Here is a 25506-nt window from a genome sequence, read left to right as displayed (position 1 = left end):
ACAGTGTTTCATGTTGATTTTAAAAGCAGCCCATATGGTAGGTATGATCCGGGTCACACATGAAGAGATCCAGCTTAATTAAGGGGAATGAGAATCACCTGAGGCCCAGAAGGACATCAAAGAGTCCTTTCCCTCTCTCCACTGCGCAAACGCTTCCACATTGCCTGCTTTTTCATGTTATTTCCCTTCAGCCTGTGTTTTTCTGTGAACGCAACATGAGCAACACCTGGAATTGCTTTCTCTGGTGTCTTCCCTTTAATGCAGCAGTGAAACAGCATGCAGGCCTTGACTTGGCTTGTGCATCTGCTGCGGACTCTTATTTGGAGATACCACCTTGCTAAATTAGACAGTTTTCTGTCTTATGTCAGTGGTGAAGCCCATATAAAAAATATATTTATACTATATCAACGATGGTTAAGACCAGGGCTTAATTTGTGCCAGAACACACTGGATCCAGATCTGGCGCCTCCGAGATCTGCACTGGCACCTCATTTTACCGATCCGCCTCCTTCTCTTTCCACTGTTCACGTTCACTTTGTTCCGCAACTCCCCAACCCTCTTCACTTGAGTCCGCGACACCCCTCCGCTATCCAATGCCCCCCCCCCCCCACCCCCGACTTTCGTGTGCGACACCATTACATCATCGAGTAGCATGCCGGATCCATTTCCCCGATCTATTCGCAAATTAAGCACTGGTTATAACATAGGCTCATTCTGAAAACATATCCCTACGTACATTTCTGGAGATCGCAAATTATGTAGCCAGAAGTACGTATGGGCTTGAGTCTGACTAAGAACTGTTCCATTAAGCGAGTAAGACAAAAACAGAAGGCAAAAAATAAAATAAACACATAAACAAACAGGGTGAGAATGTGGTCAAATCTGAAAATGTGGTGAAAATCAAAGGGCTTTTCTTTTTCTGAAATGCTTTTCAAAACACTGTTGGTTGGGTTTAGGGAAGGCAGGGGGTGGGTCAATTGGTGCTTTTTTAAACACTATCGGTTGGGTTTAGGAAAGAGTATGGGTGAGTGGGATATCGGTCAGTCAGTCAGTCAGTTCAGTCAGATGACAGCGGCCTTTGGTGGATTTACATGAGAAGAGCAGGCACGGATGGCACTCACGAGAGAAATTTGAGATCTTAAAAAGCATACACAGCAGCCGCTGGTGGATTTGGTAAAACAAAAACAGCAAAAAACGTACACCTGACGTATTTAATGCTCTTCTAAAATGTATATAGTGGAACGTTTTCAGAACGCTGAAATATACTTTCTTGACCCTGAAATATACTTTATAATATTTAAAATGCATGAATTATATTGTGTAATGTATAAAAACGTTTTAAGAGGGCACCTATTTTACCCCTTTTTCTAGATTTAAGATAAGTCTTTTGTGTCTTCAGAATGTGTGTGTAAAGTTCAAACACCCATCAGATTATTTATTATACCTTTTTAAATCTGAAAAATTTGAGCTGTTAAGAGATTGTAGCTGTTTTTGTTGCTTGTGCCTTTAATGCAAATAAGCTAGTTCTCCCCGCTCACCGTTCCCGGGTGCATGTCAGAGCTGTAGCCTTTATATAGATAAACAGCACAGTCACAGACAAGAATGAATCTCTCTTATTACAGTATAAACTTTTCCAACAGTTATTTAATATATATGTTGTTGTGGAGTTAATTCAAGCCTTTCTGCAGCGATGAGTGACCACAAGTCTATGAACTGGGAATGAAGCGTCTTCTTTTATATTTATACTGAAATGTCTTTATTACAAATATGCAGTGTTTTAAAAATGGTTTAAACTTGTAAAACTTATTCTTGATCACATTTGATGATGATTGATGATCACAGCGAGCTGAACAGATCTTTTAATCCCAATTGCTTTGTGCATGTCCTCTCTTTTTGATATGATTATATGCATTACTACGGAGACATGCTAATTTGCGGCTGTCAATCAATTTGGTGGGTGGGGAAACTGCACTCCTAAATCACGTTGCCTAAAAAACGGGAGGGATTTGGATCCTATTTTAACAACATGAAATTAAAAAAAAAATCTTTTTGTCTTTATATCACTCCAATATGACTGTGGACACTCTATACCTACACATAGTTCTGTCCAAACAGCATACAAAAGTTCATAAATCATAGGTGCCCTTTAAATTAAATATATTTTCGATTTCAAAAATATATATTTTATTAAGCCTCATCATCAACACAAAATAAATTTAAAAAAATTATAAGCCAGTAAAAAAATATATTTATAACTGAATGTTCAAAAAGAGCAGCAGATACAGGAATCATGAAAAAAACACCAGGCGTCGGGCGTAGAATAGACTCCCAATAAATTATTTTACACCAGTCGTTGTGATTCTGCGGTATTGCTCAGTTACACAATCCAACACATCCATTATTTATATAAGCACTGACAGTTTAAAGGAAAGCGGAGGATCAGGATTTGAGATCATTCTTTTATAAGAAGAATGTGAAGTTCTTTTATGTTTCTGGTTGTTTTATCTTGTCTTTGATGATGGGAGCTGTACTTTGCGGGGCTGTGGACTTGCAGCTGGTGCTGTCTGCTTTAATGAGAGACCCACAGGAAGCTCATGTCAGACGCTCCTGCCCCGTGGACACAGGAAGTGGTTTGATTAAGAGCAAACTTGCTGCAGTGAAAGGAGGGCTGTCGAGGGCTTCGCTTTATTTCCTTCTCTAGAAAGAGAGTCCAGATGTTGTCGATGATGCTCAGTTTCAGAAAAGAAGTGTATTTAATCCACTCTTTTAGACGTGTGGATTCATTCTGCCATGTATCATCCACTAACCTCCATCTTTATGTTTACTGCGTTATTTTCTCACTTTTGGTTAGGTCTTTCTGTAGTTATCGCATACTGGCCCTGAGCATGCGTCCATACCGCCACCATATTTGTACAGTGTTCTTAGGACAAATGTCATTCAACCGCAGTGAGTCAAGACCAAAGCCAATCTAAAGATGCCATACTTTTTTGCTGCGTAAGCTGTAGTAATGAGTGAACAGAGAGAACAAAGCATAAAGGCATAACATGTCATAGGTAATATCTCATTGTTTCTGATTTTGTGTTACGAAATGTTATGCTCTACAAGTAACGTCATTGATGTAATAGTCACTTACTGCGTTGACCATATGGCAAAGTGGCACATGCTTGCACTAAATACTAAGCGTAAGCTAGTTTTGTTAGTTTTGTTGAATAAAACCACCAAATAATGTAAATAAAATTTGACTCTAGTGCTAGAAAATGTTATTATTTTCAGTTAACGTTAGTTTTTAAAGTGACTTATAAGAGTGCCTAATAACAGTGCCAGAGCCTGAAATTTGTATTGTATATATCTATGGCTCCTGATGGCCAGTCCACCACTGCAGTTTGGTACCACATTCATTTTTAAGAAGCGCTACCCTGTACAAAAGACTATAGAATACACAAGACGTGTCACACATATACTTTTAAATAGGGAAAAGTGTAACTGTCAATATGGCGAATGAAGCTCCGCCTTCTAGTACTGGAGCCAATCAATTCAATTCAATTTACATTTTTTTTTATTGCGCTTTTACAATATATTTCGTCACAAAGAAGCTTCACGTGGAAAATCGTAGTAAATAAAACAGTGTCAGTTCTCAGAGTTTGAGTTCAGTTCAGTTTAGCTCAGTTCAGTGTGGTTTAATAATCACTACTGAGAGTCCAAACACTGAAGAGCAAATCCATCGATGCGCAGCTCAACAGATCACGAACTTTGCAAGCCAGTGGCGACAGCGGCGAGGACAAAACTTGACCAATTGGCGAAAGTGAAGAATTGAAAAACCAAGAGAGAAACCAGGCTCAGTTGGGCATGACCATTTCTCCTATGGTCAAACGTCTTGTGCAGAGCTGTAGTCAAGGCGCCGGAGGCTGGAGAATGCTGGACCTCAGCGAAGACTCGTCTGTTCCTGGAGCATCACAGGAATCAATCTCATGCTCTCCACTCCTTCATGACCACCACAGCAGCTGCGCAAGATACGGCCTGGTTCAGGATTATGGAAACCTTGGGATCATTTCGTCGCTGGTCTTGGATCGAATCAGTGGCGCTGAATAGTCTGGGGGCGTCCACACTACGTTAAGCTATAACATCATTAGACGTTGAAATTTTGAGGTTTTTAGGGCGTTGGAAAGTAACCAAAGTGCAATATCTCTTCAACATTGGACATTGATGTCTGCCTGTAGTTTGGTTTTGACGTCATCAATTTTAATTTCCAAACAAAATACAATGTCCCACGACGTTGAGGTACAATGTCAATCTGACGTCATGTTGACATTGTCATGTCTGCTGTAGTGCCATCTTGTGGTTTTCTGGACACTAGTTATGTTCTGGTTTGTTCCTGCTTTGTAGTTCACGTGATCACTAATTGTTTCCAGCTGTCTGTCATTGTCTAATTATTGTTGTCTTTATAAGCCTTGTTATGTTGTGTTTAGTTTGCCTTTGGATTTTTGCTGGTTGCTCGTGCATCCTATTCACTCGATTCTGGTTTGTTTTGTCCGGCTCTTATCTGTACCTAGTCTGCTCACTGACTCATCGTTTTGGTTTGTTTGTTTGTTCACTTTGTTTCATGTTATGATCATATTTTTGAATTCCTGTTCTAACTTTGTTTGATACACTTTTGTTTATTGGGTTTTACTTTTGTCTCTGTTCGATTTTTGAACCTGGCCTGTCCCCTTATTTATTATTAAAACTTCTATTGCTGCACTTGGATATCTCTTGTATTTTGTAAGCCCATCGTGACAGACATCTTGTACCTGGTGGCGGGTTAGTGAAAAGGAAGAAATTGGACACCACAGAATCCTAATCAGATCTTACTCACTCTCTCCTTCACTATCCTTCAGTTTAGTGGTTGGTTTATCAAAGGGGAATGAACCGCCAATTACTCTGGCGTATGTTTTATGCCCTTCCAGCAGCAACCCAGCACTGGGAAACCAATCAAATGTGTATCTCACAAATATATGCCCTAGTAGCTGGTCCAGTTTGTCATAAAAAGGGGATTTCTGTGGGTCTAACCCACTGGTTTTGGTTGTTTTTTACATTTATAATAGGATGACTTCAACAATTTCCATCGCTTATCTCTTTTGTGGTTATCTCTTTTGTGTGTTTTCTACTCTACACTCTACACTACTTTAGTTTAGACTTTTTAATAACTAATAACCAAATAACTTTTTTATCTTAACTTTGAATAGGACTAAACAGTGTCCTTAAACTTAATTTTGATCTTCATGGTTCATGCTAACTTTGACAGAGATGTTTTTTTAAAGTGATAGTTCACCAAAAATAGGAAACTCTGTCATCATTTACTCAATCTTCACACTCTTAATCATAGAAGTTACGCTCATCATAAAGAAGAGGAAGGAATATTTTTATCATAAGTTGGTTAAAGACTGGTGTATTTATATATTAGACGTGTGAAAAACACAGGATACATCTCCAGGCTCGAGGGTCAGCAAAAGCCTCTGAAGGAAAAAATTGCAAATGGACAAAGAAAAAAACACTCACTTACTCACACACACACACACACCATTTCCTGACTGCACACCACAGCCAGATAGTATAACTGCAGCTGACTCTGCAGATCAGAGCTTGTGAAAGTAATTGAACTAATGTAAATGTGCCTGGTTCGCAAACCTGCCAGTCCTTGCACACATGCAGAGGCTTTTACTCTGATTAACATCTTTGAGGAAGTTGTCAGGAAGTTGTAAGAAAATAGTGACCTGAAACTGAAGGCATTAATAATAATATAAAATGTTCAGTATGTAGGGCTAATTGTGTTTGTATATATTAAACCCTTGTTTATTGAAGTCTACAACTAGTTTTAGGGTAATAGCTGTGTTTTGAGGAAGGTATCTGGTGTGTATAAAGTCGGGTAGATCAACTCTAACATGAATTCATATTAAAAAAATCCTTATTTCTTATTTGGGTCTTTACTAAATCAGATATATCTAAAATAGATAGATTGGTATTTGTTTAAGGGCTATAAACAGCCAATTCAAATGTTATCACTCGATTGAATGGAAGTTATCAGTGATTATTAACTGATAGATATGGGCCAATAGAGGCCTTTGATCACTTAGGTCTGACAGTATATGTTTTTAAGTCATTGTATTTTAAAAAAAAAAATATTTGCTTGTTTATTTAACAGGGACACTTGACATTGCTATACAAATATAACCAATGTTGCGTACATAGGGCATATAGCATAAAGCTAATTTGCAGCCCTCGTCTATGGTTAGGCTTCACATTAAAAAGATATAGAAATAAAAGCAGGGGCGGACTGGCCATCTGGCAATTCTGGCAAATGCCAGAAGGGCCGGACCAATTTTTAAATGTGGGCCGGTCAGTTTTTATTTATATGTATTGTTTTTACGTGGAGGCAGCTTTTATCTCTTGCTAGATGTGATATTATGATGATGATAATAATAATAATAATAATTATAATAATAGTAATAATAATAATAATAAATGTTAAGCATTTGGACCAATCGTGACGGCCGCCTGATTTCAAGATGGGCCGACCCAATCCGAGGTTACCCGGACGTAATCAAAATCTGGCAAGAATGTCAAATTATTTCACCATCTGTACATCGAAATAAATAGTGAATGTGCGTGTCCGTGGATGGGGCTATGTCAGTGTGTTAATGTGGGCTGATTTGACTACAGTGCCAGTCCCAGTCCGCCCCTGAATAAAAGAAACAATCAAGAATAAAACACAAAACAACTAACATGTACAATATATACAGAGTCACAAACATAAAATGCAAGTCATTCTGCAAATAGAGAAATGTAAATGTGAACAACCTGAAAGAAATATACTTAATGTTCACATTGCTGTAAAGATTTCAACCCAAATGATCCCATTCTTTCAGCTTTACAGAAAACTTGTAACTCATTAAACTAAGTTAATCATGTTCTAGCTTAATTTTATAAGTTAAGCAAGCTGTTTTATGTCAGATTAGAATAATGTAAGTTCAGTGGACTTATAAAGTTAATTTGATTCAGCTTAAAAATTAAAGGCAACCAACGTTTTTTACAGTGTAGGCTCAGAATGCTGTTATGATCCTACCATGTGGTTAATCAGCTATAGATCACATATGGCTGTGGGCAGAAATTAATGAGAATTATTCATATTATTTATTAAATTTCCCATTAATTATATTTAATTAATGTCTACGCCTACCCCAACCCTAAACTCAACCATCACAGTAATGTAAAAACAGATCTGGATCTGGAGTTTTTCTATTAGTATAGCTCAGGGGTCACCAATCCTGGTCCTGGAGGGCCGGTGTCCCTGCAGGGTTTAGCTCCATCCTACCTCAACACACCTGCCTGGATGTTTCAAGTATACCCAGTAAGACCTTGATTAGCTTGTTCAGGTGTGTTTGATTAGGGTTGGAGCTAAAATCTGCAGGACACCGGCTCTGCAGGAACAAGTTTGGTGACCACTGGTATAGCTGATTAACCATGTGGATGGATGTTAACAGCCTTCTGAGCCTACCAGTTAGGCCCCCACTGCTCATATCTATCAGCTAATAACCACTGATAACACACTTCAGTCGAGTGATAACATTCGAAGCAGGTGCAGCTAAACTGTTTTCTAACTCTTTGAAACTAGTTTGAGCAGATGATTACCGTCACTTAATGATCAGAGCGTACTTTTCCAGTACAATTTCAGTGGCCCATGTTTAACTGTCATTTTCAATGCCTTATCAATATCTTCATATCAATAAATATTTTGATTGACAGTGACAGTTATATTCACGTGATTTCTCTACAATAAAGTCATATCGGTGGCACTGTGGCTCAGTGGTTAGCACTGTTGCTTCATAGCAAGAAGGTCGTTGGTTTGAGTCCCGACTGGGCCAGTTGGCGTTTCTGAATGGAGTTTGCATGTTCTCTCTGTGTTTGCGTGGGTGTGCTCCGGTTTGCCCCACAGTCCAAAGACATGCACTTTAGGTAAATTGGGTAAATAAAAATTGGCCATATGCGAGACTGTATGGGTGTTTCCCAGTGCTGTGTTGCCTTTATGTCTGTGGTTATTATAAGTGACAAATCTCAGCATAATTGTACATCAGAGATTGACATCTATGGGAATAATGGTGACCTGCATCATTAAATATGTACTTATTATTGCGCAGAGAAACACACACTTGCACTAATACATTCATTGATCACTGGTGACCCTATAGAGGGTTTACAAAAAATAATTAGAAAACAGACATTCTTTAATCATTTAACTTAGGGTTTATTGTTCATAATGAATACATTAAGAAATAACAATTATATTAATGTCAAAAAAGGGGCATCAGGTGTTTAAAAAGAGAATGCCTGGGTTACAAATGGTTGTTAATCAAACCAAGAACCAAACCAACTCAACGAGTCCAAACTGATTAATGAAATATAGCTGGTCAGTCAGCCTGACTATCAACAGCTAAATATTAGCCTAATTTTATAACAGAAGTTTTGGCAAAACTACAGAACAAGCCAATGTCTAATAAACGGTTGTTAGCAAATCAACATCACTTAACAGCAGCACTCTTTGTTTCAGAAGTGTTTCTGTTTCTTGTTTGTATAAGCTTATCGAGCCCCTCCTGTTTCCCCAGTGTTGCTCAGCCGTGTGCTTGGTCCGTGGTCTTGGCTCGGGTTTTGTATGGCATAGGCACAGCAGAGAGAATGAATCGCTGGCAGGCTCGTGCTGTGCTCGTCCTGGCGACTGTACAAGTGAGCTGGAAATGCATAACATGGTGCGAGCCGTCTTTTGCCCCAATTGATCACGTGTAAATTCTGACATGAGATGAGGAGAAATTAAAAGATATCTCCACCTTGAGAGACAGACAGTTGCTGCATCAGAATTATATCCACACTTGTTTTCTAATAACAGAGCTGTCATATATAATATCTAATAGGTTGGTGAATTAGTAAATCTTGAATAAATGATTTAGTCAGTGAGTGAAAAAATGTATCAAATAAATCAATAAATTAGTCAGTTGGTGAATGAATGAATAAACAATCGAATGAATTATTAAGAGAGCAGAACGAAATAATAAGACACTAAATTAATCATTCAGTGAGTGAATGAAGGAATAAGTGACTGTAAGAATCATTCAGTTATTGAAATAATGAATGAATATATGACTGAAGGAATGATTCAGTGAGTAAAAAAAGAACAGATAACTGATTTAAGTGACCAATGATTGATAAAATCAATGAAAATGTGATTGATGAAATGATTCAGAGAGTAAATGATTTATTATTGAATGTCTGAATGAATCATTCAGGGAGTGAATGTATGAACAAGTAGGTAATTTAATGAATAAGATTTAATGAATCAGGATTAATGAATCAGAATGAAAGAATCATTCCGTAAGAAAAAGAAAAAACAAATATTATTAAATATAAAGAGGTTATTAAATGAATCGATCATACTTTTTATTTACACACTTCTTATTCTCATTCATACAAACTGATGGTATTAATGAAACTCAATAAAAGCATTTTAACTCTATTTTATACAGACTTCATTTAGTGCTGGATTACAGTTTTCCTCAGTGGCTTTGGTGCATTTCTTACAACACTATTTACATTTGCACAACAGTTAATGCATTTTTCAAAACAATTAGTACAAACTGCAAGTTTATGAACTGCAAAAGTGTGTTGTCACTTGCTTAAAATGGATAGCTCATTCCTATAAGTATTTGTGTTAATGAAAGTGTCAGTGTCATCAAGATGAAAAGTCCGGCCACCATTGTTTATGAACAAGATAGACTCAAGATAGACTCAGCTAATGAAATGAGTAGTTTTATATACCATGACTATTCTGCATTCACAAGTTTAGTTCATGTTGACTGACATGACATAAGCAAATGATAATGTTCGATTCGATTCCATTCACCTTTATTTGTATATCGCTTTTACAATGTAAACTGTGTCAAAGCAGCTTCACATAAAAGATCATGGTAAATTGAAATAGTGTAGTTCAGTTTTTAAAGTTTAAGCTCAGTTATGTTTAGCTCAGTTCAGTGTAGTTTAATAATCACTACTGAGAGTCCAAACACTGAAGAGCAAATCCATCGATGCACAGCTCTACAGATCCCAACCATGGAATCTAGTGGCGACAGCGGCGAGTGGAAAAAAAAAACTTCACCAATTGGTGAAAGTGAAGAGAAAAAAAACCTCGAGAGAACTAGACTCAGATGAGTATGACTATTTCTCCATTGGCCAAACTTCTTGTGCAGTGCTGCAGTCTAAGCACTGGGGGCTGGAAGCTGGGCCTCAGCGAAGACTCGTCTGTCCCTTGAGCATCATAAGAATCAGTCTCAAGCTCTCCACTCCACCATGACTATCACAGCAGCTGCTCAGGATACGGCCTGGTCCAGGATATAGAAACCTTGGGATCATCTCGTCGCTGGTCATGGATTGAATCAGTGGCACTGCGTGGTCTGAGGGCCTCGGGATGAGCATCCCCAGGTGGAAATAGAGAATAAAGAGAATAATTAGCGTAGCTTCTGTTCATACGGTATATAAATGAGATTAAGAAACCTGCCTGTGACGTCACTGGGGATTCCCACTATATAACGCTGACAGCAATGGCGTCTCTCTCTCTCTCATTCTACCTTGAAGTCTCTCGCCCTCCCTCAGCTTGGTGGTGGCTTGTGCTCAGGCGGTCTGGCTGGCGGTGCTCCGCAAGTCGATCACTCATCCGGATGCCGCTCCATTTAGTGTTTTGTTCCTGCTAATCTTTTTGATTCTTAGTTTGTAATGTGTTAACTAGTTTGTTTATTTTAATACTTTGTTTTGTAGCAGGTAGGGGTTTATTTTTCATAGTCACATTTTGTTATTTATTTAGTTTAGCGAAGGTAAGCAGTGGCCCGGAAGACTCACCTATTTTTATTCCTTTCACGGGAGTTAGGTAAGATCTGTCCATTTAAAGCAGTATAGTCAGAGACCTGTTTACCTTAGCTGCCCTACCTGTCTACTTGATTTTTGTTAATGTTTTGTCTTTTGAAAACTTATGATTTATGGAAAAATAAAACGTATCGACGGAACATCAATTTAACCATTGAACGTCTGTGTCTTCCATATGTTCGGCTCAAACCTTGATTGTTATTGTTATTCGAGCCAGTTTTGAGTTTGGGCCGTAACAAGCACCTTCATGTATCATATCACTAAGTGATGCACTAAGTGTATGCTTCACAAAAAAGATAGGTCTTTAATCTAGTTTTGAATTGGGAGAGTGTGTCTGAGCCTTGGATATTCTTTGGAAGGCTATTCCAGAGTTTAGGAGCCATAGATGAGAAAGCTTGACCTCCTTTACTATTTTGCTATTCTAGGTACTACCAGAAGCAATGAGTTTTAAGATCTTAAAGAGCGAGTTGGATTGTAGTGAAACAGAAGGTTGGTTAAATAAACAGGAGCTAGATTATTTAAAGCTTTATAGGTAAGAAGCAATATTTTAAATTCAATACAAAACATAACAGTCAGCCAGTGTAGGGAGGATCAAATTAGGGTGAAATGATCATATTTTCTAGACCTGGTAAGAACTCTGGCAGCTGCATTTTGTACTAGCTGAAGTTTGTTAATTGAGGATGCTGGGCAGCCAGCAAACAGAACATTACAGTTGTCTAGCCTAGAAGTCATAAAAGCATGGACTAGCGTTTTTGCATCTAAGATGTATAGCATACTTAATAACTTAGTGATATTTCTGAGATGAAAGAAAGCAGTTTTTGTGCCTTGGGATATGTGATTTTCAAAAGTTAAATTGCTGTCTAATATGACACCCAGATCTTTTTTGGTAGAGCTAACGCTAACTTTGTATCCCTCCAATTGCAGGTAGACTTGTGAGATCTGCTGTGTACAGGATTAAGGCCCAATAAGTAATAATTCTGTTTTGTCTGAGTTTAAGAGAAGAAAATTGTTGGTCATCCAGTCTTTAACATCTTTAATACAATCAGTTAGCTTAGACGGTTCAGACATCTCATCAGGTTTAGTCGAAATATATAATTGAGTATCATCTGCATAGCTGTGAAAGCTGATCCCATGTCTTCTAATAATGTCTCCTTGAGGTAGCATGTATATTGTAAACAGCAAAGGGCCTAAACTGATCCTGTAGGCACCCCATACTTTACAGGGCTGACTTGTGAAGGCTGTCCATTAATATTCACAAACTGGTAACGGTCAGCTAGGTATGACTTAAACCATTGTAGAGCCTGTCCCTGGACACCTGTAGACTTTAGGCGACTTATGAGGATATTGTGGTCAATGGTGTCAAATGCGGCACTAAGATCGAGTAAAACTATTAGCAAGATGCACTTTTGGTCAGCAGCTAAGAGTAAATTGTTGGTTATTTTCCCTAATGCGGTTTCTGTGCTGTGATGAGATACTGTGAAAATGTTATCAAACAGCAGAGAGTTGTATGAAAGCAATTATTGCATGTCCTAAATCATTTGCAATTTGTTGGAAGGAATGAGAAACTGCTACTATGATGTGCACAAATGACTTATTGTTTTGAGAAATGCATTAAGCGTTGTGCCAATGTAAATAGTGTTGTGAGAAATGCACCAAAGCCACTTAGAAAAATTGTAATATAACAGAAAAAAATCTATTTACATCTCCTTTTCCGTTAAGCAATGTATCAACACTCCCTTAATCCAACTGACATTCGCAATTTCTTTTACTAGAAACTTTGAAAATCAGAAAGAAAATGAACCAGCCAGCAATTGAAAAAACTGAATGAGTCAGTGAGCAAGTTAATGAGTGTTTCAAAAGAGTACGTAAATCAAAATATGACTTATTGGATGAATGAATAAATGAATTATAGAATGAAAAGGTGAGTGAGTGAACTGATGGATAGTAGAGCGCTTGAATAATTGCGAGAGTCCATATTTGAGTGCCAGTCTCAGATAAATAGACATCCCCCTCCTCGTCGCTGGTGTGTGGCCAACTCTCCTTGATACAGTCCAATATTCACCGCTAACATAACTAATCCTTTCATTAAATCAAGCCTCCCACTAACCCATAAAGAGCTAATTGTGTGGTGAGTCAGCTCACACACACTCTCGCACAAGCACTCGCACATATTCAGAGATTCCTACGTGTCTTTACACTCTTTTCATACCTTGTATCTTTTAACACCACAGCCTTCCCACTCGCTAACACAGTGTTCCTGTGTGTGCCCTTGATCATAGATGCACATGTGTTTGTGACCGGGTGCATATGTATTTTTTTTGCATGTGTGTACGTCTATGAATGCAGTGCCTCTAGAGTGTGTTTGCTCAGACTTACAGTGCGGCTGTTCTTCCCCCTGTGTGACTTGTCAGGCGTTTTCCCATTAGACTGCTTTTAACACACATCTCCGATTTTCACACATCAGTGACAGCACTGTTCTCTGGCTATGGGGGCATCCCAGAATGCTTTGCTTGGCTTCATAGGTCCCGAATTTATACCTTTCGGTCACTTTAAAACAAACACAGGGTGTTTGTAAACTAGATAGACTCACTTGAACCCTGTGCCCTCACCTCATCATAATGCAATATCTAAAAAATCTCTTTGTCTGCTTAATGGCATGATAGGGCAGCATGGTGGCGGAGTGGGTAGAGCAATTGCCTCACATCAAGCAGGTTGCTGGTTCGAGCCCTGGCAGTTGGTGTTTCTGCGTGAAGTTTGCATGTTCTCCCCATGTTCACATGAGTTTGCTCTGGTTGCTCCGGCCAATCCGGTGATTTTATGCCCAAAATTTAATGAAAACTTAAAAAATGTATTAAATAATTTTTTTTTTGGATCTTACATGATATACTATTTATTCATAAAGTTTGCATTTTATTTGTTCATCTGTCAGGTGTTGGTGATTATTGGCTTTAACGTATTCAGCCTTTCAGTATAGGCCTACAGCAAAGTAGAAATAGCTTGGCCTCATAAAACAATCCCCCAAACAGCTGTCAAAATTGACCAAAAACAATACATTTTATATATATATATATTCATCACAATGGAAAATATTTTTGTTTTTAGAATATGTATTAGTGATGCATGCAATGATTACAGAATAACCAAAAAGAAAATGCAAAGAATGGCAATCACTGATTTTTTAAATCACCTTCAACAATTGCAAAAAGAGACTGAAAGAGCAGAAGCTCAGCTTCATCTGGTAGAGGAACAACTGACTCTGACCAAACTGCAGCAAACCAAGGCCAGACTTGAGATTCACCTCCTAAAGGCTTTGCTCAGCAAGCTGGTCTCTCCACATCAGATGAGGAAGTCTGAACTTATTGTGGAGTTTTTGACATTAAGTCTTTTTTATTTACATCTATATTTGAAACTTATTATAAATATCCTCAATGTACAGTGTTTGTGTTGTAGGTCTCAGATGAGCGGACTGCTGGAAGAGGATGGGGTGGGGTTTTTATTGTTTTTAGTTTTTTTTTTTTTTTTTTAAATGTGCGTGTGTTTTCATCTCAAATAAAAATTAAGTTATATTGACCCCAAACTGGCTATTCTACTTGTTGCTCTTTACATAGGCCTATCTATCCATCTACATTGTGATTGAGCACTGGTAATCCAGATTTAGTGATCCTGAAAAGTTCCTATCCGGATCAGATTGATCCAATCCAATGTTGCTTTGATAAAACTGGCTCAAAAAGTAAGCTGGATTACGTGATCACGGATAGCAAAAACAGGATTACTAAATCCGGATCAATTTTATCCAGATTAAACCTTTTGAAAAACCGGGCCCAGGTGATGTGTAAGAATCCTGCCCATCAACTTACAGTCTACACCAGAGATCACCACACTTGTTCCTGGAGGGCCGGTGTCCTGTATATTTTAGCTCCAACCCTAATTAAATACACCTGACCAAGCTAATCAAGGTCTTACTAGGTATTGAAACACCCAAGCAGGTGTGTTGAGGCAAGTTGGAGCTAAACCTTGCAGGGACACCGGCCCTCCAGGAACGAGACTGGTGACCCCAGGGCCCGTTTTTCAAAAGTAATCCACTAGGATTTTGGATAAGGGATTGGATCAAATCTTGAAAATGGGTTTTTCAAAAGAAAAAAACAGATTACATAATCGGATTAGATCACCTAATCCAATCTTGGTTTTGATCCGGATCAAACCTTTAGTTTGGGTTTTTCAGACATTTTTTTATAGGATCTGGATCACTTTGATCCAAAAAACCTGGATTAAACTGATCCCATCAGAAGGGTGGATTTAGCGTGGATTTTATGCCCAAACTGTAATGAAAACTTAAAAAATGTATTAAATAAAACTATTTTTGGATCATACAGTATCTTACGAGATATCCTATTTATTCATAAGGTTTTCATTTTATTAGTTCATCCGTCAGGCTATAGTGAATATAGGCTTTAACGTATTCAGTCTTTCAGTATAGGCCTACAGCAAAGTAGAAAGAGTTTGGCCTCATAAAATAATCCCCCAAACAGCTGTCAAAACAGACCAAAAACAACCAATTTTTATTGTGGAGTTTTTGACATTAAGTCTTTTTTATTTACATCTATATTTGAAACTTATTATAAATATCCTCAATGTACAGTGTTGTAGGTCTCAGATTAGCGGACTGCTTAAAAAGGATGGGGTGTTGTTTTTCTTGTTTTTATTATTATTTATTTTTATTAATATTTTAATAATTATTAAATTTTCTTAGTTTTCATTTCAAATAAAAATAAAGTTATGTTGACCCCATGCTATTCTACTCTTTACATATCTATAGTTCTACATTGTGATGTCCTATCCTGTTTGAGCACTGGTTATCCAGATTTAGTGATCCTGAAAAGTTCCTATCCAGATCAGATTGATCCAATCCGATGTTGCTTTGAAAAACTGGCACAAAAAGTAAGCTGGATTACGTGATCACGGATTGCAAAAACTTGATTACTAAATCCGGGTCAATTTTATCCGGATTAAACCTTTTGAAAAACCGGGCCCTGGTGTACACTATAAACTGATCCACAAGGCTTATGCAACTCCGTATGTGCTTCACCAAATGGAGTGATTTCCTACCCCTTTTTATACATTGTGTAATTCAAACTCTGTGGGGACATTTAAGCATATGTTTTTTGAATGTCCACCTTATCATTTTCAGATAAGGTCTTTCAAACTATCTCAGAATTGTGTGATATGTTTATTCCTAAATACCCTATTATCTGTTTATCGAGTATTTATGATCAAACTTAAACACTTTCCAAAGTAGGATCCCACATAGCAAAATTTCTCTGGCCCAGCTCTGGCCCACACAATCAGGTTTTGCTTGGCCCACATGCCGCAGTGAATTACGGTACATGACTGGACCAAATCTGGCTTCCAGACAAGGGCCAAACACGGACCATATCTGGGCCAAGTCTCAGCCAAGTTAATAACTCATAACTGGGCCTGAACTGGGCCAGATAGGTTGGTGTGTCACGATTGCAATGAAATTGATAAATCCATGGAGTGATGCGCTTTAGGCACACTATGGGCACGCTTTTTCTCAAAGTGACCTGATTGGTAGAATTTTTTTTCTTTACTCAAAAATGATTTTAGTGTATTTTTAATGTGGGTCAAGACTAGCCAAACTCGCATGGCCCACTTATCAAATTTTTAAATCTGGGCCAAATACTACGTTTTTCATCTGGCCCAAATCTTGTGTGCCGCCTTAAAGACGGTGCCAACTCTGCCAAACCCGGGCCATGTTTGGCCCACATGCTGTATGCCAGTGCTGGATGAATGCCTGCTGTTCCAGCTTTGTGCCAATTCTGGGCCAGAATTCTTTGCTACTAGTGATATTTCATACTGCACTAACTGCAGCCAAGAATGTTAGATTTAAAATAAGGCATGAACCCGCATTTCCAGCGGACTAAATGTGGCTCATTGAACTAAGAAATATTGCACTGTTGGAACATTCTACAGCAAGAATTAACAGAGCTAAAGTCCAAACAATCAAAGCATGGTCTGATTTAATTTAGAAAATGTCCTATATTATAACTATATAAACTAAAGCATGCTGAAAGATAAATAATATTATATTGGAAGTGGATAAAGCTCACTTCTCACCCCTGAGCTTTTGTTTTCTTGTGTATAGTTATTTCTTTTCCATTTAATGCAAACCCTGGCTTGTATATAGTTGTTCCTAGCTATGTATGCTGGCTTTGTTCTGCAATAAATAAATAATCACAAAAAAAGAATTGATGTGCTGATTATCATATAAGGGGTGACACAGTGGCGCAGTGGATAGCGCTGTCGCCTCACAGCAAGAAGGTCACTGGTTCAAGTCGTAGCTGGGTCAGTTGGCATTTCTGTGTGAAGTTTGCCTGTTCTTCCCGTGTTCGCATGGGTTTCCTCCACGTGCTTCGGTTTCCCCCATAGGTCAAAGACATGCACTATAGGTGATTTGTGAAGACTAAATTGTCCATAGTGTATGTGTGTGAATGGGTGTGTATGGGTGTTCCCCAGTGATGGTTTGCAGCTGGAAGGGCATGCGCTGCATTCCGCTGTGGCGACCTTAGATAAATAAAGAAAAGAAAATAAAATAAATGAATTATCATATAGGAGACCTTTTTTCCACCTACGACTCTGATCCTACAGAATGTAATCAATTTATTTCTCTTTTCTCCACTTTTTTCTAAAGATATCTGTCTGGATCCGAAGCAACAAATGATGAAACATGAAGAGAACTTATAGAGACCACCTAAAAAGCTCTTTTGGAAACAACTCCTTGGTCTTTTCAATAACATTGGACCGTTACACAAAGTTAAAAGGAACGAATGACAAATGAACAGCCTCCAAACTCCCCTTTATGGACCGCTGCCATGGACGTCTAATGGCTAAACCTTCCATGAATGGTTTTCTCTTTTGAGTCACTGGGAGCTCTGTAAAATGGAGGATCCATTCCAGACATTTTCTCAAGGGTCTGTCACGCTACCTCTGAGAAGAATGAGCAATTTTCACCAGATGGAGATACGCGCATGTTGCTACTGAACTGGCCCAATGGTTCATTTGTCTGGACGGAGAGCTAGAAGAGGAGGAAGTGGCCGTAACTTGACCCATGACAAAGTATGTGGATGAAGAGCCAGGCTGGAGTTTAAAGAGCCGGGGAAATGCGAATCGACAGTAAAGTTTCGAACAAAACTCGCTTTGTGGTGTGCACCTGGGAAATATGAGACTTTAGTCGACAGACACAACACAAACAGTTCATCTTCTTTTTAATCAAAGACGTACACTGGTGACTTCAGCCGTGGGTGGCCTGATATTTGACCTTGTTTTGATGGTACAAAGAGATGCCTCTACTTTACTGAACTGCGTCTTCCTACCTGTCTTGTTGTTGAGGTTGCCAGTTGTGATGCTGCGCAGGGGTCTGCTGGCCTGGCTCTCGCGTCTGGGTGTTTTGTTAGTGGTGGTTTGCTGTTGTCTTTCCCTCCTTTATGTCATCACTTGCAGCCCCCATGCTGATGATCCCATGGCCGGGCAACCCCTGCCCAGGGCTGGAGGTATGGCTTTGGCAGGAGGTCCAAGCAGGCCAGGTGGGGTGGGAGGTGCCCCTGTTGGCCCTGCAGGACGGGAAGGGTTCCAGGCTCTGCTACAAGAGCGAGAAGAGCAGCATAGGCAGCATATTGCCAGCTTGAAGAAACAAATAGCTCAGCTCAAAGAAGCTCTCCAGGAAAGGAGCGAACAGCTTAAGGGCATGCAGGACTCTTTGGAGAAGTCGACTGGGAAGGGCATGGGGGGAGACGTGGCTGAAGACCGCAGTCATAGTGACCTGCAACAGTTTCTACGCAGCCAGCTGAGCCGGGCAGAGGTGCACACTGGTGTGCGACTTCCCAGTGAGTACGCAGTGGTGCCTTTTGAGAGCTTCACCTTACAGCGCGTCTACCAGCTGGAAATGGGGCTGACTCGTCATCCCGAGGAGAAGCCGGTGAGGAAGGACCGCAGGGACGAGCTGGGAGAGGTGGTGGAGAGCGCACTGCATGCCCTCAATGCACCAAACCATGGTAGAGAAAAAACAAAAGCCAGTAAAGTCTACACGCCATCAGACTTTATAGAAGGTAAGAGTAACGGTTGTGCAGTTAACATGTGGGTGATTCTAGGATTGAGGGTACATTTTACATCTCATAGATATACTTATAATTTTTTCAACAAGTATATCCATTTATCTCTAAAATAACGTTTGTGTATTTAAGGATATTTTGCTTTAAAAATACTAACTTAAAAACTAGCACTATAAACTTCCACCTGAATCATACGTTCAGCTTCAGTTATCAAGAAATAATCATTTGAAGTTATTTAATGTTTACTCAACTAAGTTAAATAAAGGTTTGCATGAAGCATCGGTTTTCTGTATTATTCGATACATTAATTTCAGTTTGTGTTGTTCGGGTCAACTCTGTTACATCTGTTATAAAAAGTCATAACAATCCCTAAAGCACTGATATTTAGCATGTGAATTCCTCCAAGGGATGTCACTTCTTATGGCTGGAAACTCTGGAAGACATTGTGGAATGTCATTCATTTGGACAAAATGTTTAGGATACCCCGATAGTAGATTAATTGAATGTCGACTCTGTTACTGAGATATTTGAGTGGATTCTCATTCTTTTTGAAAAAGTAAAATAAAAACAAATTTCTGTTTAGGACATGCCATGTGGCAACTGGTTTGAGGTTAGCATCTTGAGCTAAAGCACAAAATAGTGTTTGTGGTTTAAAAAATGAATAATAAGTTAAACAACAATTAGTAACATAATCAAATGTTTCCTATCAAGAATTTTGCATTACTTTACATTAATAATCGATTCAGTTTACTGTAAATCTGTACTGTAAGTAAACCCCTTACAAATCTATCTTTTACATTCATATTTTTAATAGGAAGCTATACAATATTACATTCGTGCATATACCACAGGAAAACTTGCCAAGTCTCTGGACCATTGACAAATCCTAGACTTTAGTTTAACACTAGTCTGACATATTTCCAGAAAGTCTCTCAAAAGGATCTCTGAAGCAAGAGTTGCATGTTATGTTGTGATTCTTGTACCCTCAGAGCCAAATCAATACAAAGCAAAACAACAGAGCATCCTGTAGCAGCATGCTAACACGCTAAAGCCAGGATATCCTGAGATGACACCAGGAAATGAGCACAGCTGTATCGTGTTCAGAGCATTGTCATCGATGCCATTTCCTCCAGAGAGAAAGCAACACATCTCACTCACTGTTTGTTTTTATAGACTTTACAGGACATAAATAATTCATGTTGCTATGCGTCTTGTTTAGCACTTGAAATTGAGATGTTAGAAATGAGCTATGATGAAATGCGCATGTTCAAACTTTCAAGATAAATGCAATTACACTGATAGCTGTGCAGGAAACATGAGATGATACATGAACTAAACTATTCCTGCTTAAAAGGCCAGCTTAGCTTTTTTCAGTTGTTTGGTGTATCTTTAAATAGAAGTTCATTCCTTGTCAATTGGAATCTTCTCTGAGCTCTTTATCAGCTGTATAATTGAATAGGCCTACTCTGCTTCACACACCAACAATAGAGAGCTTGTGAAGAATTTAAAGAGAGCCAAGGCCAGGTCTTAGCCAGAGGCCCACTCTGTAGCAACTTACAACTCAGTGTCCAGACACAATGTCAATTTACCCAGCCGTCTTGTTAACACTGAGCAAGACTGAATAATGTTGGACATTCTAAAAATATTTGGTCTAAAGAAAAAACCTTGACCATTAGGCCTGGAACGATGCTTCAGCAAACAGTAATGTTTACAGAAAGCATATCTCTACACACAAAATAACTCTCTCACCCGGTCCCTCAAGGAATACATGCTGCTCTTGCATTATCCTGTGTCCGTTATCTCTGTTGGCTAACTGTACATAGTGCTCCTTTAACTGGAGCCATTTTGTGGTGACACAATCTGATTTGGAGATGGAAAGCGATACCAGCTAATGCCAAAAGTGCAGTTTTACCCAGAGCTAATGTTACCAATGTTCGGTAACTCACATGATCTTGTTGCGCAGAAAATTCCTGCATCTTATTTAACGTAGCTGTTCTGTGAGTGAGGTGGAGTAGACCCTGCGGGTCGGACTTTGATGTGTTTGCTGTTAGTAGCTTGTATTGATTCAAATGGCTTCCCTAATGGCCCTGCTTTTCCCATAAATGCATTTTATGTGTGGAATGGAGGCAAGAAGGACTGGACATCTTAATTATTCCTGCTTTCTTACAGAACACCCTAGCAACCACTTTCTTTTTTTAATTGAATATCTGAGCAACATGCCAAACACTACTCAGAGCACCATAGCAACATGCATATTGCTGTCATAAACACCCCTTATGGCACCCTAGCAACAACATGGCAACCACCCAAAATGCCCTAGAAATAGCAAAGCAACGTGTTAAATATCACTCATTTTTTTACAAACATCTATTAACACCCTAGCAACCACAAAGCAGCCACCCACAATACCCTGGAAACTGCATAATCGGAATACAATGCAATTGTGTATCATTGCCCTAACCTATCACAGCTCAAAACAACACCGTAACAACCACCCAAATGCATGTCATGACCTTAGCAACCACTCTCAAAACTTTTTAGCAACAACTTCAACAATTTGAACACATTTGAAACTGCATATCACTGCCCTAGCAACTATCAACAACAACCTAGAAACTGCATACCCAGGAAACATTTGAAATTGCATATCATCGTCCAATAGCAACTATCCACAACAACCTAGCAACTGCATAATCGGAAAACATTTGAAACTGTATATCATTGCCCTAGCAACTATCAACAACAGCCTAGAAACTGCATTATCAGAACACATTTGAAACTGTATATCATAGTCCTAGCAACTATCAACAACAACCTAGCAACTGCATACTCGGGACACATTTGAAATTGCATATCATTGTCCAATAGCAACTATCCACAACAACCTAGCAACTGCATAATCGGAAAACATTTGAAACTGCATATCACTGCCCTAGCAACTATCAACAACAACATCGAAACTGCATTATCAGAACACATTTGAAACCGTATATCATAGTCCTAGCAACTATCAACAACAACCTAGCAACTGTATACTCAGGAAACATTTGAAATTGCATATCATTGCCCTATAGCAACTGTCCACAACAACCTAGCAACTGCATAATCGGAAGACATTTAAAACTGCATATCATTGCCCTAGCAACTATCAACAACAACCTAGCAACTGCATAATCGGAAGACATTTAAAACTGCATATTATTGCCCTAGCAACTATCCTCAACTACCTAGCAACTGCATAATCGGAACACATTTGAAATTGCATATCATTGCCCTCGCAACTATTCTCAACAACCTTGCAACTGCATAATCAGGACACATTTGAAACTGCATATCATTGCACCAACAACCTCCCACAACAGCATAGCACCAGCATAACAACACCCTAGCAACCACCTACAGCATCCTGGAAACTGCATAACCAGAATGCATTAGCAACTGCAAATCACTACCCTAGCACCCATCCCTATCACGTTAGCAACCACATATCAACAATCCATAACAATCTAGAAGTTTAACATATTAGAAACTCTATTTATGACTGCCATAGCAACCACTCTCAACACTGTGGAGACTGCTAAGCAACAACCCAGAAAGTAAAATCACCACAATACCCTGTGAAACTACATTAGAAACGTTCGAGGTTACAGAAGTAACCCTTCGTTCCCCGAGGAGGGGAACGGAAGTGCCATGAATGGGAGGATTCGGATCAGAAGCCGCTTATCTGGAGAGTATTGAACGGGCCAATGAATGAAATTAATTGGCAGCGTAAGCTTGCGCAGGTGTGCGACATCTGCAATTATCTCAGCATATAAGCACACCTGAAGCCAGCAGACGCCATCCTTTTAAGCTGAAGAGACTTTCAAACAGCTAAGGGACAGTCATTATGGCGACGGAATATGGCACTTCCGTTCCCCTCCTCGGGGAACGAAGGGTTACTTCTGTAACCTCGAACGTTCCCCTTCGGTTGGGGAACTTCAGTGCCATGAATGGGAGAATATGGAAAGCGCCATAATGACTGCACCTTACCAACACCCCCGATGAGGAGATAGTCAAGCAAGCGTGACGCACCCACATCATGGGGGGCGCGGTCCTCCAACGTGTCCCTGGCCCTAATTTATCCTACTTCAACAGAAGTTTTACGGATTTAGATATATTTTTTGGGAAGTCGTGAGCATCTAGATAATTCTAGGAATACGACAGTACGTTGGGAAGCGTGCAATCCCGATAGGGAGGACGCTGCGGAGGCCATCCGTTACCCAAGGGGGGGATAGATGGCAGAATTTACCTATGGACTAGCCCTAAAAAGGGGGAGTACGCATAGCAAAAGAGTGGTTAGCGGAGAGGGAAGACACGGGTCCACCCAGGGGGGGGACTTAACCGTGGCGGAATAAGCATATGGGATCGCCTAGTGGGGATCACGCATAGCAGGCACCTATACCCAAAACGCGGGCTGACCAGCGGGCAGACCTACAACGTAGTGGGCCAGCAAGTGACTCCTCCGCTGAGTCAGTGCTGGGGGCCACGGAGGAATCTGCAGGGCTCACCTGACGGGGAACTTTACTGACAGATAAAAAAGGCGCACGTACCTCCGTGTTAGGGAGAATGGCGCCGCAAGCGTGTTTCAACACCCTACCGAGTTGTCTCCTCAATCACCAAAGGGTTACCTAATACCCTTGAGGAAACCGGCTCCACTCGCAGATTGTAAAACCTTGCAAATGTGTTGGGTGTCGCCCAGCCCGCAGCTCTACAGATGTCTGTTAGAGAGGCGCCGCGTGCACGCGCCCAAGAGGATGCAACGCTCCGAGTGGAGTGTGCACGAACTCCCGGGGGACACGGCTGACCTCGACTCGAATAAGCGAGTGAAATGGCATCCACAATCCAGTGGGATAATCTTTGTTTTGATACGGCACTTCCCTGCTGCCGACCGCCATAACAGACAAAGAGCTGCTCAGATGATCTAAAATTCTGAGTACGGTCCACATAAATGCGCAGAGCGCGAACTGGACAAATTAAAGAAAGGGCTGGGTCTGCCTCCTCCGGGGGCAGCGCTTGCAGGTTCACTACCTGATCTCTAAAGGGGGTGGTAGGAACCTTGGGCACATAACCGGGGCGGGGTCTCAGGATGACGTGAGAGTAATCCGGCCCGAATTCCAGGCACGAGTCACTGACCGAAAATGCCTCCAGGTCCCCGACCCTCTTGATGGAGGCCAACGCAACCAGCAGAGCTGTCTTCAGGGACAGAAATCTTAGAGATACTGATTCGAGTGGCTCAAAGGGATCGGATCGCAGACTCGTGAGAACGAGGGCGAGATCCCAAGAGGGCATGAGAGGGGGGCGAGATGGATTAATTCGCCTAGCACCCCTAAGGAACTGGATGACCAGGTTATGCTTTCCCACGGTGCCGCCAGCTACCGCGCTATGATAAGCGGAGATGGCGGCCACGTAAACCTTGAGAGTGGAGGGCGACAGCCTGCTGTCCAACTTCTCTTGAAGGAAAGAGAGCACAACACTAATCTGGCAATTTCGGGGGTCTTCTCTGCGAGAGACGCACCATTCAGTGAATAGACTCCACTTCAGGGCGTAGGCGCGCCTCGTGGAGGGGGCTCTAGCCTGAGTGATGGTATTAACCACCGCAGTCGGTAGGTTACCTAAGTCTTCCTCGCGTCTAGGGACCACACGTGGAGGTTCCAAAGATCGGGGCGAGGGTGCCAGATGGTGCCCTGTCCCTGAGAGAGTAGGTCCTCTCTCAAAGGGATCCGCCAGGGGAGGGCCGTCGCGAGGAGTGAGAGCTCTGATATCCAGGTCCGGTTGGGCCAAAGGGGCGCAACTAGCAGAACCTGTTCCTCGTCCTCCCTGACCTTGCACAGAAACTGCGCGAGCAGGCTCACTGGGGGAAACGCATACTTGCGCATGCCCCGAGGCCAGCTGTGGGCCAGTGCATCCGTGCCGAGAGAGCCCTCGGTCAGGGAAAAAAACAACTGGCAGTGAGCGTTCTCGGGGGAAGCAAACAGATCGATCTGGGCCTCCCCGAATCGCGCCCATATCAGCTGAACAGACTCGGGGTGGAGTCTCCATTCTCCAGGGCGTAACAGCTGTCGTGAGAGCGCATCGGCTGCACAATTGAGCGTGCCTGGGACGTGAATGGCGCGCAGCGATTTCAGCCGCGGGTGACTCCAGAGGAGCAGACGGCGGGCGAGCTGAGACATGCGGCGAGAGCGCATACCCCCCATGCGGTTGATATACGCCGCCGCCGCCATACTGTCCGTCCTGACCAGCACGTGTTGCCGCTCCAGCACCGGTAAAAAGCGGTGGAGAGCGAGGAACACTGCCAACAGCTCTAGGCGATTGATATGCCAATGCAGCTGGGCACCCTTCCAAAGGCCCGCAGCCGCATGCCCGCGACACACGGCCCCCCCAACCCGTGTTGAAAGCGTCTGTT

At 40.8% G+C, this 25506-nt stretch overlaps 1 protein-coding gene across 1 annotated transcript in view; it reads left to right on the top strand.

Annotated features, from left to right (window-relative positions):
* csgalnact1a (chondroitin sulfate N-acetylgalactosaminyltransferase 1a) overlaps window positions 1-25506 on the top strand; it is a 93118-nt gene that overhangs the window by 12942 nt on the left and 54670 nt on the right. Inside the window, exon 2 of the mRNA XM_001333443.9 lies at window positions 17648-19061. Coding sequence (XP_001333479.4) covers window positions 18284-19061 — 778 coding nt within the window. The 5' untranslated portion in view covers window positions 17648-18283. The remainder of the gene's footprint in view (window positions 1-17647; window positions 19062-25506) is intronic.

This window comes from Danio rerio, chromosome 10 (genome assembly GCF_049306965.1).
Source record: "Danio rerio strain Tuebingen ecotype United States chromosome 10, GRCz12tu, whole genome shotgun sequence".
Lineage (NCBI taxonomy): Eukaryota > Metazoa > Chordata > Actinopteri > Cypriniformes > Danionidae > Danio > Danio rerio.
This window is presented reverse-complemented; position numbering and strand designations above follow the sequence as displayed.